This window comes from Lucilia sericata, unplaced genomic scaffold (assembly GCF_015586225.1).
Source record: "Lucilia sericata isolate MDLA Ls3-8-SP2 unplaced genomic scaffold, ASM1558622v1 Contig001400F_arrow, whole genome shotgun sequence".
Lineage (NCBI taxonomy): Eukaryota > Metazoa > Arthropoda > Insecta > Diptera > Calliphoridae > Lucilia > Lucilia sericata.
In genome coordinates this window covers 40,878-58,325 of record NW_023995338.1, presented here as the reverse complement: position 1 = coordinate 58,325, position 17,448 = coordinate 40,878, and the positions used below count along the sequence as shown (strand labels likewise).

The following is a 17,448-nucleotide window of genomic DNA, read 5'->3' as shown; positions in this document are numbered from 1 at the left end:
AAAATATTACTTTTGAAATTATTCCACTAGCTAGTGTTGTTTAAAAGTTATTACGAAATTTCCCAAACTAATCTAAAATTAATATGAATCATACGCACCCAAATTCAGTCAAGGAAAATATGTTTAATTCAAATAACTTTAAAACTACTGCTGCAATTATAATGAAATAAATGGGAAAATTATAAAGCAGGAGCTAAGCTTTTTGAACATTGAAATAGTAAGTTAAAGAATTATATATAAAACAAGCTATGACAGCTTAAAGTAAGCCAGTAAGCCATTTATTAAAAATTAAATTTTTAATAAAATTCTGTATTCGCTTTAAGAATGATCCCCAAGAAAAGAAATCCTCACCAATGGCAACGTCTATGTAGATTAATATGTTTATTATTAAATATAACAATTGTTGACATATTTTCTTATAAATGCAACTTATTGCAAGTGCAGCATACATACATTCGTAACACATACATATGTCTGTCTGTAAGTATGTAAATATATTGTAATAAGTGTGTTGAGGCAAGTTACTGCTGCTGCATAAAAATGTTACTTATTTACTTCTTTACTAGATTATCATGCTCATATTTATGAATAGATTATGGTTTGTTTGACATCTGACAGTTTAGATAGAAATAGAGAAACAAACAAAATTAAAAGAAAGAAGGTCATAAAAAAAGCAACAAAATGACATTTAACATATTGTCAAGAGTGGCAAACGTATGGTTTGGATATTTTATTTAAAAGCTTATAAATACTTAAAAATCTGGAATTTCCAAAGCTAAAAACCCATTTAATAGAAACCTCCTCCTGCTGCTAGAGCAAAAAAATGTTCCCATCATCAATTATGCCATCACATGAAATCACTGCTCATCACTCATCAATACGTCATTGGCTGCCAAAAAGTAAAATGGATATTGAGCTGAGAAAATGAAATGATATTTTTTTAACGTTTTAAATGTTGGACCGTTATCTATGTATTTCTTTTTTACGCCCTTTAGGACTACATATAATGGGGACGGTATAATGCATTTAAGTTACAGTTGGAACGAAGAAAAGGAGGGGAAAGGCACCAAAGGAGAAAACAGGGGAAAAACGAACGAACGAACGAACGAACGAACGAACGAACGAAGAAACGAACGAAAACGAACGAACGAACGAACGAACGAACGAACGAACGAAGAACGAACGAACGAACGAACGACAACGAACGAACGAACGAACGAAAGACGAACGAACGAACGAACGAACGAACGAACGAACGAACGAACGAAACGAACGAACGAACGAACGAACGCGAAAACGAACGAACGAACGAAACGAACGAACGAAAACGAACGAACGAAACGAACGAACGAACGAACGAACGAACGAACGACGAACGAACGAACGAACGAAACGAACGAACGAACGAAACGAACGAACGAACGAACGAAACGAACGACGAACGAACGAACGAACGAACAACGAACGAACGAACGAACGAACGAAAAGAACGAACGAACGAAACGAACGAACGAACGAACGAAACGAAACGAACGAACGAACGAACGAACGAACGAACGAACGAACGAAACGAACGAACGAACGAACGAAAAACGAACGAACGAACGAACGAACGAAAACGAACGAACGACAACGAACGAACGAACGAACGAACGAACGAACGAACGAACTAACGAACGAAAACGAACGAACGAACAAAAACGAACAAACGAACGAACGAACGAAACGAACGAACTAACGAAAACGAACGAAAAAACGAACGAACGAACGACGAACGAACGAAACGAACGAACGAAACGAACGAACGAACGAACGAACGAACGAACTAACGAACGAAACGAACGAACGAACGAACGAACGAACGAACTAACGAACGAACGAACGAACGAACGAACGAACGAACGAACGAACTAACGAACGAACGAACGAACTAACTAACTAACTAACTAACTACTAACTAACTAACTAACTAACTAACTAACTAACTACTAACTAACTAACTAACTAACTAAAAACTAACTAACTAACTAACTAACTAACTAACTAACTAAACTAACTAACTAACTAACTAACTAACTAACTAACTAACTAACTAACTAACTAACTAACTAACAACTAACTAACTAACTAACTAACTAACTGACTAACTAACTAACTAACTAACTAACTAACTAACTAACTAACTAACTACCTAACTAACTAACTAAACAACTTTAAAAATTTTCTATAATTGTTTTTTGTTGAATTTTCTTTTCAAAGAAAATTTTTGTTAATTTTTTTTTTTTAAGAAAATTTTTGTTGAATTTTCTTTATAGAAAATGTTCAATATGTTTTCTTTTTAATAAAAATTACTGGAAAATTTTCTTTACATAGAAAACATTCGCCAAATATTCTTTTTATAGAAAATTTTCGTTGAATTTTTTTTATAGAAAATTTTCGTTAAGTTTAATTTTAATGAGTGTTCTCGTCGAATTTTCTTTTTAGAGAAAATTTTCACATAATTTTATTTTTATAGAACAAATTCATAAAGTTTCCTTTTTGTAGATATTTTCCTTTTATAGGAAATTTTATAGATATTTTCCTTTTACAGGAAATTTTCGCGATATTTCCTTTTATAGAAAATCACTTGGTGTAGGGTATCATGTGACCGTTTGTGACCAACTAAAATTTCTTAATTGTTTGTTACTTTTTTTTATTGTTTAAGACAAATTGTTTGCCAAAAATAAACACTTGTTGTTTAACAGGAAGTACATACTTGTATTAAATGGCTTTTTAGGAAAATAAATAAAATTTGCTTTTAATTATGGACTTTTATATTAACGAAAATATGGGTCGAAACACAAAATGCGCCGGCATTTAAATATATGTATGTTTATTATAGGTTTTTATTATTCTTAATTTCGAGGAGTATGAGTCATATAGGAGTGACACGTGTTTTACAAATGCAACAATGATAACTGTAAGAACATTTTGATGGAAACCTGGTAGTATACCAGGAATATTTGTAAACAAAATCTTTACTAAAATTACTAGCCCTAAATGTTAGCTAAATATTTCTGTTTAAATTATTCCTTTAACTAGTATAGTTTAAAAGTTATTACGAAATTTATAAAATTACTCTACAATTAATATTAATCATACGCCCTATAGTATGGAAAACTAAAAATTGTGTTTTTCAAATTTTCTATTCTCTATAGTGTCCTACTTTGGGCTGATTAATAAGACGCAAAAACAAAACTTAAACTCTACAACACTTCAATTTTCTTCAAGTTTTTGAGGAAAAGTGTTAACTAAGTTTTACTTTTCCCCCAATTTATTTTACAAATTCCTTTATTTGGCCACCCCATTTATGTTTTAAAGCATAAAAACCTACAAACATAAGTAAATTGAAAAAAAGAAAATTAACACATAAAACCTATGGACATAAAACAATTGTGCAAAGTAACAATACCACAGCATGAATATTCATTAGAGATATTTTTAAAATTGTTTCAATTAGAAAACGACCCATTCAGTTTTATATGCTTAAAACGATGTGTTAAAGGGACTTTAATACACTTTAATATTTAATATTACAACTTGTATAAAAATTTAGAAATATGTAATATTTAAACAAAATATCATAGAAAATTTTCAATAAATTTTCTTTTTATGGAAAATTTTCCATAAATTTTCTTTTTATGGAAAATATTCCATAAATTTTCTTTTTATGGAAAATTTTCCATAAATTTTCTTTTTATAGAAAATTTTCTTTTTATAGAAAATTTTCAATAAATTTTCTTTTTATAGAAAATTTTCAATAAATTTTCTTTTTATAGAAAATTTTCAATAAATTTTCTTTTTATAGAAAATTTTCAATAAATTTTCTTTTTATAGAAAATTTTCAATAAATTTTCTTTTTATAGAAAATTTTCAATAAATTTTCTTTTTATAGAAAATTTTCAATAAATTTTCTTTTTATAGAAAATTTTCAATAAATTTTCTTTTTATAGAAAATTTTCAATAAATTTTCTTTTTATAGAACATTTTCAATAAATTTTCCTTTTATAGAACATTTTCATTTTCATTTCATTTCATAAATTTTCTTTTTATAGAACATTTTCAATAAATTTGCTTTTTATAGAACATTTTCAATAAATTTTCTTTTTATAGAACATTTTCATTTCATTTCATAAATTTTCTTTTTATAGAAAATTTTCAATAAATTTTCTTTTTATAAAAAATTTTCAATAAATTTTCTTTTTATAGAAAATTTTCAATAAATTTTCTTTTTATAGAAAATTTTCAATAAATTTTCTTTTTATAGAAAATTTTCAATAAATTTTCTTTTTATAGAAAATTTTCAATAAATTTTCTTTTATAGAAAATTTTCAATAAATTTTCTTTTATAGAAAATTTTCAATAAATTTTCTTTTTATAGAAAATTTTCAATAAATTTTCTTTTTATAGAAAATTTTCAATAAATTTTCTTTTTATAGAAAATTTTCAATAAATTTTCTTTTTATAGAAAATTTTCAATAAATTTTCTTTTTATAGAAAATTTTCAATAAATTTTCTTTTTATAGAAAATTTTCAATAAATTTTCCTTTTAATTTTCTTTTATAGAAAATTTTCAATAAATTTTCTTTTTATAGAACATTTTCAATAAATTTTCCTTTTATAGAACATTTTCATTTTCATTTCATTTCATAAATTTTCTTTTTATAGAACATTTTCAATAAATTTGCTTTTATAGAACATTTTCAATAAATTTTCTTTTTATAGAACATTTTCATTTTCATTTCATTTCATAAATTTTCTTTTATAGAAAATTTTCAATAAATTTTCTTTTTATAAAAAATTTTCAATAAATTTTCTTTTTATAGAAAATTTTCAATAAATTTTCTTTTTATAGAAAATTTTCAATAAATTTTCTTTTTATAGAAAATTTTCAATAAATTTTCTTTTTATAGAAAATTTTTAATAAATTTTCTTTTATAGAAAATTTTCAATAAATTTTCTTTTTATAGAAAATTTTCAATAAATTTTCTTTTTATAGAAAATTTTCAATAAATTTTCTTTTTATAGAAAATTTTCAATAAATTTTCTTTTTATAGAAAATTTTCAATAAATTTTCTTTTTATAGAAAATTTTCAATAAATTTTCTTTTTATAGAAAATTTTCAATAAATTTTCTTTTTATAGAAAATATTCAATAAATTTTCTTTTTATAGAAAATTTTCAATAAATTTTAATTTTATAGAAAATTTTCAATAAATTTTCTTTTTATAGAAAATTTTCAATAAATTTTCTTTTTATAGAAAATTTTCAATAAATTTTCTTTTTATAGAAAATTTTCAATAAATTTTCTTTTTATAGAAAATTTTCAATAAATTTTCTTTTTATAGAAAATTTTCAATAAATTTTCTTTTTATAGAAAATTTTCAATAAATTTTCTTTTTATAGAAAATTTTCAATAAATTTTCTTTTTATAGAAAATTTTCAATAAATTTTAATTTTATAGAAAATTTTCAATAAATTTTCTTTTTATAGAAAATTTTCAATAAATTTTCTTTTTTTAATATTACAACTTGTATAAAACAATTATAAATATTTATCCCTTTATTCACAAACAAAATTTTTATTTTATAAACAGTTTATAAATTAGATTTTGTATGGAAATTTTGTTTAATAAACCTTTTATAAAATAAAAATGTTGTTTGTGAATAAGGGGTTTAAAATTTAAACAAAGTATAATTTTTAATAAATTTTCTTTTTATAGAAAATTTTCAATAAATTTTCTTTTTATAGAAAATTGTCAATAATTTTTTTTTTTTTTTATAGAAAATTTTCAATAAATTTTCTTTTTATAGAAAATTTTCAATAAATTTTCTTTTTATGGAAAATTTTCAATAAATTTTCTTTTTATAGAACATTTTCAATAAATTTTCTTTTTATAGAACATTTTCAATAAATATTCTTTTTTTAACAGAAAATTCTCAATAAATTTTCTTTTCATAGGAAATCGTTAACAAATTTTCTTTTTATGGAAAAATGTTCAATAAATTTTTTTCTTATAGAAAATTTACAATAAATTTCCTTTTTATAGAAAACTAGCTATAGCCAGTGTGCTTTGCTACCCTAAAATCAATGTATATAAAAAAACACTTTACGATTTTGAAGATTCCAAATGTAGTAGTTTTCCAGATTTATTTTTTTTACATTTTGGGGATGTCACGCAAATTATTGCAAGTACGCCAATTTTTCCAAACGTTAATTTCGATTTTAATGTAACCTATGAAAAAATTAAATAATATAATAGTTTCCCACATGTACGAAATTTTGTATTTAATTCATATGGGGGATCCCAAGATCCCATTGATAATCCGCCCATTTTTCTCTAAATGTTCACATAAATGTCGAAGTTTTTCATGTAAAATTTTCTAGTTTTTATATTTATTCAGATATATGAATTTTTTATTTAATTCATATGGGAGGTTCCAATTAGTAAGTCCGCCCATATATTACCCGAACGTTCACATTGACTTTAAAAGATTTTTGCTCTAATAGTTCCCCAGACACACGATATTTTCTACTTATTTCATATGGGAGGTTCCAACCCCCCTAATGATAGTCCGCCCATTTTCCCCAAAATGTTCAAAAAAATGTTAAATTTCACCGTGCAAAATTTGAAGATTTTAGGTCTATTAGTTTTTCAGACCAACGACAACGCCAATTTATTTACATGGATGTTAAAGTTGTTCTTGCAAAATTTGAGGATTTTAGCTCTAATAGTTTTTCAAATATACGAATTGTTCTATTTACTTCATATGGGGGGTTCCAAGTCCCCCTGATAAAAGTCCGCCCTTTTTCCCCAAAATGTTCAGATGAATATAAAAGTTCTTCTTGCAAAATTTTAAGAAGCTAGCTTTATTAGTATCCCAGATAAACGAATTTTTGTATATTTTATTCATATGGGAGGAGGAACGCCCCCCATTGGTAGTCTGCCAATTTATTACATGGATGCTAAAGTTCTTCGTGCAAAATTTGAAGGTTCTAACTATAATAGTTTCCCAGATAAGCGAATTTTTGTATTTAATTCATATGGTGGGTGCCACGCCCCCTACTGCTAGTACGCCCCCTTTTTCCTTAAATAATCATATTGATCCTAAAGTAGGTCCTACAAAATTTGAGGACTCTATCTGTTATATTTTCTCAGATATACTGATTTAAGATTTTCTTCATATGGAAGGTGCCACGCCCACTATCGCCATTCCGCCCATTTTATCCAAAAATATTCTTATGGATGTCAAAGTTGTCCATACTCTTGCAGCTTCTGAGATATGCGACTTTTAATACTTATTTTGAATGTGGGCGTGGCACGTCGCCCACTTGAAATTTTGAAGTTAAAAGTAGCCTATAGTTCCTTTAGCTGTCTATAAAGTCTAAACAAACAAACAAACATACAAACACACATTTATTTTTATATATATAGATTTTCAGTATATTTTCTTTTATATAACATTTTCGATAAATTTTTTTTATAGAAATTTTTCCTTTTATAGAACAATTTCGTTAAATTTTCCTTTTATTGAAAATTTTTAATAAATTTTCTTTTTACAAACAAATTTTCTTTTTATAGAAAATTTTCGTAAAATTTCTTTTTATAGAAAATTTTGTTTCATTTCTTTTTTAAAGAGAAAATTAAATTTCCTTTTTATAGAAAATTTTTGTTTAATTTCCTCTTTAGAGAAAATTTTTGTTCCTTTTTACAGAAAATTTTCGGAAAAATTTCTTTTTATACAAAATTTTCATTGAATTTTTCTTTTATACAAAATTGTCGTAAAATTTCCTTTTTATAGAAAGCGTTGATAGTATTTGCTTTAAAACAAAAATGTCGACTTTTGTTAATTTATAAAAGTCGACTTTCCGATATTTTCTAAAACAAATGTAAAAAATAAATTTTAAGTATTTTTAAATGTCTTATTTTCGAACTTAATGACGACTTTTCCAACTTATAAGATTCTATAATTCAGAAATGTCAATTTATGAAAAGTCGGCTTCTTTTAATGATAACTAAATAAATACAATTTATTAAATTATTACCTCTGCACATTTATAAACCGAATTTAATTTTTTATTTTTTGTGAGGCGAATTATTCCTAGTATTTTAGTACCTTAAATATATAAGAAATATTTACATTTAATTAGATTTAGTTAAAAATATGTTTAAAACATAACATTTTCAATCTCTATGTATCAACATTTTATTAAATAAACCAAAATTATTATTATAATAGATTTTTTTAAACAAACCGCGTTAATCATTAAATTTTAATTTCTTTGAATCATGTTCATAATAAGTTCATAATAACATTTATACATGACTCACCCTGTCTTAAATGTTTATGTACGAAATTCGAATATCGAAATTGCAACACAACAGCTGATCAAAACAACTGTTTACAATTTTTTACAATCGGCGTCTTTTTTCAACAAAGCAGAAAAGTTTTTCAATTTTTATAACAAAATTAATTAAAAATAAAAAAAAATAAGGCCACATTTCAAATAAAAACAATGTGGAATTAAATAAACAACAAGCAATCAATATTAATAAAATAAAACTTCAACAATGGAGGCGATTTTACCTTTTAAAATAAAAAATGAACAAAAGTTTTTTGAAAGTGCCTTAAAAGTGGGCTACAATGAAATGGAAATAGTAAGTAATTGTAAATAGCATTAAATATTAAAGATTTTTAATAAAAAACTATAAAAATTTCAGTATAAATTCATTTATGTCATGCAACAAAGTGACTTGGACATTTTTCCCAAAATGCATGACGAACGCATTAATATACTTATCTATGGCTGGGAATTGTGTGAAGACTATAAGCAAAAACTTAATCCCAATGAATGGGAATTGCCGGAGGAGATGGAAGTTATATTAAAACTTCTAGTACCGTGGAGTATGGATATATGGTTTAGTAAGGAATGGGATAAATGCAAAATATATTTGAAAATTGGTTTAATACATTGTTTAAATCGTGCCCGTGATTTGCTGATGCGTATGCCGGATATGATGCAAATCAATTGGGATTTTCTGTTGCTTTACAATCTTAAGCCTTGGAATGTTATGTATTTGAAGAATCTTACTGTGACGAAAGAGAAAACATTGGAAAATGGTGCTCAATCTATTGAGACGGAGGAATTGCCGGCAACGAATGAGGGTAAGAGGAAAGAATCTATAGTCTAGTCCAAAGTAGAGTCTAGTCCAAAGTAGAGTCTAGTCCAAAGTAGAGTCTAGCCCGTAGAAGAATCTAGTCTAGTCTATAGTCTGGTCTATAATCTAGTCTATAGTCTAGTTAATAGACTAGTCTATAATCTAATTTATAATCTAGTCCATAATCTAGTTAATGCTAGTCCATAGTCTAGTCTATAATATATTATATAATGTAGTCTATAGTCTAGCCTATTATATAGTCTAATCTACAGTCTAGTATATAATCTAGACTATTCTATAATCTAGTTTATAGTTTAGTCTAGTTTATAGTATAGTCTAATCTTTACACAAGTCTGTAGTCTAGTCTCTATTACAGTATTTCTGAAATCCTTAGTATCAATCTGATTTTTTTTTCTTTCCAGATATTTCCTATGTTAAACTGGAACAATTACCATTAATTGTCTTACGTTTAGTTAAATTCTTTGATCAATCATCCATCGATATGGTGAAAACTTTATGTATGCGAGTTATAGCTGCTTGGAATAAAATACATCAGACTGAATTAGAAACATCAGGTTCTAGAAGACCTTATATACCTCCCGAAGACAAAAGATGTCTCTTATTGATATGTCACATTTATCTAATGGCAGTTTATGAATCAGATGATGTCAAAGGTTATGTCATAGATAATATGGTATGAAAACACACAATTTCCAAAACAATGTTGAATATTTCTTAAAGATTTCTCTAATCTCTTTGTTAGATCAACAATATACGCTTCTATTATCAGGGATTTCAAAACTCTACCGCCATGTATGTTATGGATAATTTAGAATATACTCCTGCCCGTTTTATAGCTCTCACTAACATGCATTTGCGCGTACAGAAACGTGACTTTTTCGATTTCTTTATTTGGAATAAATATGATACTTCTCTGGTCAATTTATTTGGTGTTGTCTCACAAGCTTATAAAAGTTATTTGCTGGGCAATTTACTAATGGAACTTAATAATATGAATGAAGATGATTTCGCTTCAAATATACCGCTATACAAACGTCTTATGAATTCGTATGTTAATGAACGTGAAAAAAGTGAATTGTTTTTACTAAATGAATTGGACAAACTGGAAGCACAACGTTATGCTCATAATATTATACAGACTGTTAGGAATGTCACCGATTTTAAGAATAAAATATGTAAAGGAAATCGCATGAGTAATATTGGTAATTATGAAAATTCAGATGATACAGTAACACCTTTGGCTGATGCAGATAATGAAAATCCAACGGAGTTTGCCATGGAAGAAGAAGTAAGAGATGATGTTGTTGGTGAAGAGGGGGAAGATGAACAGGAACGTGTGCGTAAGAAAGAAAGTGAATTGCGTTTGGATCCCATATTTCAAAATTTACCTAATAATGAGAGTATACTTTATTATGTCTATGAAGTTTTGGCGAAGAAGGTAAGATTTAGCTGAAATCTAAAGTTTATTCAAGTCTAGGCACTATACTGGTCAAGTCTAGTGTAAAGTCTAGTCTATTATCTAGTGTAAAGTCTAGTCTATAGTGTTGTCTATAGTATAGTATACAGTCTAGTCTATAGTTTATTCTACAGTCTAGTCTATAGTCTAGTCTATTGTCTGGTCTACAGTCTAGTCTACAGTATAGTCTATAGTCTAGTCTATAATCTAGTCTATAGTTTAGTCTATAGTCTAGTATATAGTCTAGTATATAGTCTAGTTTATGGACTAGTCTATAGTCAAGTTTATGGTCTAGTCTATAGTCTAGTTTATGGCCTAGTCTAGTCTAGTTTATGGTCTAGTCTATAGTCTAGTTTATGGTCTAGTCTATAGTCTAGTTTATGTCTAGTCTATAGTCTAGTTTAGTCTATAGTCTAGTCTATAGTCTAGTCTATAGTCTAGTCTATAGTCTAGTCTATAGTCTAGTCTATAGTCTAGTCTATAGTCTAGTCTATAGTCTAGTCTATAGTCTAGTCTATAGTCTAGTCTATAGTCTAGTCTATAGTCTAGTCTATAGTCTAGTCTATAGTCTAGTCTATAGTCTAGTCTATAGTCTAGTCTATAGTCTAGTCTATAGTCTAGTCTATAGTCTAGTCTATAGTCTAGTCTATAGTCTAGTCTATAGTCTAGTCTATAGTCTAGTCTATAGTCTAGTCTATAGTCTAGTCTATAGTCTAGTCTATAGTCTAGTCTATAGTCTAGTCTATAGTCTAGTCTATAGTCTAGTCTATAGTCTAGTCTATAGTCTAGTCTATAGTCTAGTCTATAGTCTAGTCTATAGTCTAGTCTATAGTCTAGTCTATAGTCTAGTCTATAGTCTAGTCTATAGTCTAGTCTATAGTCTAGTCTATAGTCTAGTCTATAGTCTAGTCTATAGTCTAATCTATAGTCTATAGTATAGTCTATAGTCTAGTCTATTCTATAGTCTAGTCTATTCTATAGCCTATTCCATAGTCTAGTCTATAGTCTAGTCTATAGACTAGTCTATAGTCTAGTTTTTAATCTATGGTTTCATCTTTTGTCTAGTCTTTTATCTATATTATCCTCTTTTCAGGACTACAAAGGTTGGCATTTCGCTAAAATCGTTTTACTTGTCAAAATCATCGATCATGAACTAAACATGATCGAAACATGGCGTTATCATCCCGGTTTAACCGCTGATTTCATGTTGAATTTAGAAATTAAACTTTCCCATCATTATGTCGACTTGGCAAAAATCTTTAAAGATCATCCATTTTTGGAACAAGAATTTTGGCTTACAGCTTTCTATCTCAATCCCACTAACGATATCTATGAAACCATTAAAAGGCTGGGCATGCGTAACAACCGCAAACGTACCGATGAACAAGCGAAACTGGTCATGAGTATTGATAATATAGATGCCAAATATGGTTTACTAAGTTCTACCATAGATGTCAAAGAAATTGCCACTCTGGCCAATACCGATGATCCTGATACAGATTATAATCCCCTATTTGCAGCATTGCACTCTTTAAGGGTACCCGATAGTTTGGTTAAAGACATGATAACTGCCATATTCTTGCCACGTAATAAAAGTTTTGCCTGGGTTGTGGATTGGGGTGTATTACGTACACGTTGCAAAATGATTATGAATAATTCAAAGGAGAAAAAACGTTTTGTGGAACTTAATATGGCCGAGGCAAATGAACGTTTGAAATATTTAATAATCGATTATGAAAAATACAAGAATAGGCCACAGCTGGACTATGGTACTATAGAGGAGGGTTATGAGAATCTAATGACTAGTGGTGATTTCGATAAGGAAACAGATGAGGAGGAGGAAGAAGAAGAGGAGGATGATTTTGAAGATGATGAAGATGTGTACGAAAGTAAAAGAAGAGGTAGGGGAAGTTTTGCGGCAGCAGCCAGAAAGAAGGAAGAAGAAAAAGTTCAAGGTAAATATTTATTTATGTTTTGAAATCCTTTTTAGTTTTAATAAATTTTCTTAAACAGACGACAACTCCCAAGAAGATGATCCATTTTTAATGGGCAAAAGACGTACTCGGGCCCGTACTGCTGCTACTCTAGCCAGTTTCCTCTTTCAAACACTACCGCGCTCCTCTAGACGTAAGCGCAATCAAAAACCCATTGAAGAAGAAACAAAAGCTGATGATGACAAGACATCTAATGATAATGATGAAAAATCTTCGGAATCTAAATCACCCATAACAACCTCAGAATCACCCATGCCATCATCACCACTCAGCGGTGGAGGGGATCAAAAAGAGCCCGAAATTCCCATTCTACCCACTAAAAATATTAAAGATTGTTTGAAAGAAAGACCAACATTTTTGAATTCTACTCAGGGTTTTCAAAATCTTATCGATATTTGGAATGTAGAAAAAACTGATTTGCAATCAATCGATGAAAATTGTGTTTCATTAATGGAAAGTTCAGCTGTGCTAAAACGTGCTATTAAATGGAAGCAGTTGAACAAAGAGATAAATCCTATGGGTTGTGATGAAGAGGAATTTATCGATGAATCAGAGATGACAATACATAATGCAGAATTTGCCATAAAAATGGAATTTAATTTGAATGCAGTGAAAGAGGAAGATGTAGAAATGAAAAATGTGGAGATGGATGATGATGTAGAGAATGGTAAGTGGAAAGGTTTAAGAAATATTTTTTTAGATTTTGTTGTTATTTCGATAATTTTTTTTATGCTTTAGCAGAAACTAACGAATCTCATGAAGTCGTTGCGGCCAAGGAGGCTGAAGTTTCGGAAATGATAGTTATGGATGAAGTTACACTTGAAAAAGGTTAGTATTATGTTCAACTCGACTTTTTAAAGAAAAAAATTATTTTATACCCATTATTTTCTATTATTTTCTAAAAACCAAACATTCAATTTTTTACTTAAAATTCGACTTTTTACCAAAAATTCCACTTTTCATAAAAAATTTCAACTTTTCACTTAAAATTCCACTTTTCACCAAAAACTCTACTTCTCTCTGAACCTCGATTTTCCTTTAAAAACAATACTTTTCACTAGCCTAATCTATAGTCTAGTCTATAGTCAAGTCTATAGTCTAGTCTATAGTCAAGTCTATAGTCTAGTCTATAGTCAAGTCTATAGTCTAGTCTATAGTCAAGTCTATAGTCTAGTCTATAGTCTAGTCTATAGTCTAGTCTATAGTCAAGTCTATAGTCTAGTCTATAGTCAAGTCTATAGTCAAGTCTATAGTCAAGTCTATAGTCTAGTCTATAGTCTAGTCTATAGTCTAGTCTATAGTCTAGTCTATAGTCTAGTCTATAGTCGAGTCTATAGTCTAGTCTATAGTCTAGTCTATAGTCTAGTCTATAGTCTAGTCTATAGTCTAGTCTATAGTCTAGTCTATAGTCTAGTCTATAGTCTAGTCTATAGTCTAGTCTATAGTCTAGTCTATAGTCTAGTCTATAGTCTAGTCTATAGTCTAGTCTATAGTCTAGTCTATAGTCTAGTCTATAGTCTAGTCTATAGTCTAGTCTATAGTCTAGTCTATAGTCTAGTCTATAGTCTAGTCTATAGTCTAGTCTATAGTCTAGTCTATAGTCTAGTCTATAGTCTAGTCTATAGTCTAGTCTATAGTCTAGTCTATAGTCTAGTCTATAGTCTAGTCTATAGTCTAGTCTATAGTCTAGTCTATAGTCTAGTCTATAGTCTAGTCTATAGTCTAGTCTATAGTCTAGTCTATAGTCTAGTCTATAGTCTAGTCTATAGTCTAGTCTATAGTCTAGTCTATAGTCTAGTCTATAGTCTAGTCTATAGTCTAGTCTATAGTCTAGTCTATAGTCTAGTCTATAGTCTAGTCTATAGTCTAGTCTATAGTCTAGTCTATAGTCTAGTCTATAGTCCAGTCTATAGTCTAGTCTATAGTCTAGTCTATAGTCTAGTCTATAGTCTAGTCTATAGTCTAGTCTATAGTTTAGTCTACAGTCTAGTCTATAGTCTAGTCTATAGTCTAGTCTATAGTCTAGTCTATATTCTAGTCTATAGTCTACTCTATAGTCTAGTCTATAGTCTAGTCTATAGTCTAGTCTATAGTCTAGTCTATAGTCTAGTCTATAGTCTAGTCTATAGTCTAGTCTATAGTCTAGTCTATAGTCTAGTCTATAGTCTAGTCTATAGTCAAGTCTATAGTCTAGTCTATAGTCTAGTCTATAGTCTAGTCTATAGTCTAGTCTATAGTCTAGTCTATTGTCTAGTCTATAGTCTAGTATATAGTCTCGATTTTTGCTAAAAACTCCTTTTCTAATAAAAACTCGATTTATTACTAAAAACTTTTCTACAAAAATCCGATATTTTAAACTTGATTTTCTCCAAAAAAATCGTTTTTTAATCTATTCTTTTCTAACTCTAGAAGCTGAATTGGAAGCCATCGAAAATGAGCAGAATCAAGAGGTATGTATATATTTTTTATTCATTTCTAAAAACTTAAATAAATATGATTTCTAATCACTTGAAACAAATTCCTACAGATACCGCCTATCGAGGAGAATAGCGACGATTCGGACATGTCGACAGCTGCTATTAAAGATAATGAGGAAGTCAGTGAAACAAATACAGAAATGAATAATTCAAAGCGTAATAGTATTAATAGTGATAATGAATTCTTAACGGATAAGATTGATGAAAATGAAGATTTAAATGAAGAAGACGAAACAACAACCAAGCAAATAGAGATTAAAGAGACTGAACAGGAAGAGAAAACACAAGAAGATACAAGTAAAGATGAACAGCAAAGTAAAGATGCTTTAGGGCAAAAAGACAAAGAAGATAAACAAACTGAAGAAAAATCATTAATTTATGAACTTAATGAAAAGGATTTAAAAAACAAAACAGAAACCACAATTTCTGAAGATTTAACAACAACAACGACAATTGCTGAGAAATCTACGGCAGGCGAGGAATCAATAGAAAAAGTTTCCGAAACATTAACTATCAACGACAAAGTAAATTCGAACGAATCAGAGAAATTAGAAGAGACACAACAAGATAATAAAACTGAAAAGCCAGATGATTTGGAGATAAAGAATAATGAAACTTCAGAGAAAACTAAAGAAACGTTAGAAAAAAATTTGGTATCAAAAGAAATTACAGAAGATGCAAATAGAACAAACAATTCAAACCAAGATTCTTCACTCCCAAACACTGAAACAGAAAGATCTGAAACAAAAGATAAAGAATCCCATTCGCAATCTCTGCTTGATGAATCTAATATAGTATTACACTACTCCTCCTGCGAAGATTTGGAAGCATCAAAGACACAAGCTGAAGAAATAAAATCCGAGACAGAAGAAACTAAAGATGAATCAGTTAAGTCCGAAGAATACTCTGATAGTAGTGATACACGAGAGTTAAAAAATCAGTGTTTAACTAAGAATGTAAAAGTATTAGTACGGAAATTACGACCTTCAGATTTGACAGATTTAAGGCAACCTAGAATAAAGATACGACGTGTTAGCTATGAAAAATACATGGAACAGTTAAGAGCTAAACGAAGGCGAATGGCTGGAAGAGGTAAATATATATTTAAGGGCAAAAAGTTTTCGATTTTATTATAAAATATCATTTTTCTCTCTGTTTTACAGCTTATGTTGACATCGACGACAGTTCTAATTCGAACAACAGCTACGGCGCCAATAGCAGTTCCTCTGATGCATATCAACCGCCTAAAGTTAAAAGAAAATTACCGCTGAGACGTCATTCTCTGCGTCAAATGCGTACTTCAGAATCTGATTATGACTCCACTAATTCAGATGATTTAAAACTATCTACAATGGTAACGAAAGTAAAAGTACGCGAAAGACGTTTAAGTACACCCTCATCATCACAAAGTTCCAACAACGCTGCTTCAGTTAGAAAATCAACAACAGCAGGTCCCAAATCGTCCAAACATAATCTAGTTGTAACACCACGCAGTGCCAGTGGCTTAAAATTACGCATATCAAATGCTGAACAAAATTCTCAAGAAGCGAAACGCAAGAAAACCTCATCATCTATAGAGTACGATGATATAATACAATTATCTTCCTCGTCGAGTGATGCATGTATACTAGCGCCCATTTTAGAAGAAGTTATTGAAGTAGACGATCATCCTTTATTCGAGGAGGAAATTATAATTTAAGTTTTTTTGTTTAGTTTTACTTTTTCTAGTTTAATTTCTTTACTGTAAATACCATATACGCAAAATTCAAGTTTACAGTGTGGACAAACATCTTTCTATTTCATCCTTTTTCCATCTAATTTATTTCTCTAATACTGTACATAGTAAAAAAAATTTAAGTTATTTTTAACAAAACTATAAAATTCACAACGTATTAATAAAGAAGAAATGTTTGATTTAGTATTTTTTTTTTTAACTTATTACGACTTTAGAATGTGTACTTGACCAACAAAAACTTCTAAATCTTAATCTAAAATCTAACATAAACATTAGTAAATACTTACTGATGTTTTATCTAACTTACCTAGTCTAGTCTATAGACTAGTCTATAGTCTAGTCTATAGTCTAGTCTACTCTAGTCTATAGTCTAGTCTGTAGTCTAGTCTATAGTCTAGTCTGTAGTCTAGTCTATAGTCTAGTCTATAGTCTAGTCTATAGTCTAGTCTATAGTCTAGTCTATAGTCTAGTCTATAGTCTAGTCTATAGTCTAGTCTATAGTCTAGTCTATAGTCTAGTCTATAGTCTAGTCTATAGTCTAGTCTATAGTCTAGTCTATAGTCTAGT

At 28.7% G+C, this 17,448-nt stretch overlaps 1 protein-coding gene across 2 annotated transcripts; it reads left to right on the top strand.

The window, feature by feature from the left end:
* Positions 1-8,445: 8,445 nt before the first annotated feature.
* Positions 8,446-17,060, top strand: LOC119611265. 2 transcript variants are annotated; one of them, XM_037966791.1, is made up of 10 exons: positions 8,446-8,697; positions 8,761-9,205; positions 9,621-9,892; positions 9,962-10,657; positions 11,769-12,630; positions 12,689-13,336; positions 13,411-13,497; positions 15,079-15,119; positions 15,197-16,238; positions 16,310-17,060. In XM_037966791.1, exons 1-10 carry the CDS (start codon positions 8,611-8,613, stop codon positions 16,843-16,845), a joined length of 4,716 nt encoding a protein of 1,571 aa, XP_037822719.1. In that variant the 5' UTR covers positions 8,446-8,610; the 3' UTR covers positions 16,846-17,060. The 2 variants fall into 2 exon arrangements, with proteins under 2 accessions (XP_037822719.1, XP_037822718.1); XM_037966790.1 differs by having other exon boundaries at positions 13,408-13,497.
* The last annotated feature ends 388 nt before the right edge of the window (positions 17,061-17,448 follow it).

Excerpts from the sequence above, each read along its gene's own strand:
- LOC119611265 (XM_037966790.1), top strand. The coding sequence starts at position 8,611 with ATGGAGGCGATTTTACCTTTTAAAATAAAAAATGAACAAAAGTTTTTT. Across the intron at positions 9,206-9,620 it reads ATTGCCGGCAACGAATGAGG|ATATTTCCTATGTTAAACTG; the intron begins GTAAGAGGAAAG and ends TTTTCTTTCCAG. Across the intron at positions 13,498-15,078 it reads TGAAGTTACACTTGAAAAAG|AAGCTGAATTGGAAGCCATC; the intron begins GTTAGTATTATG and ends TTCTAACTCTAG.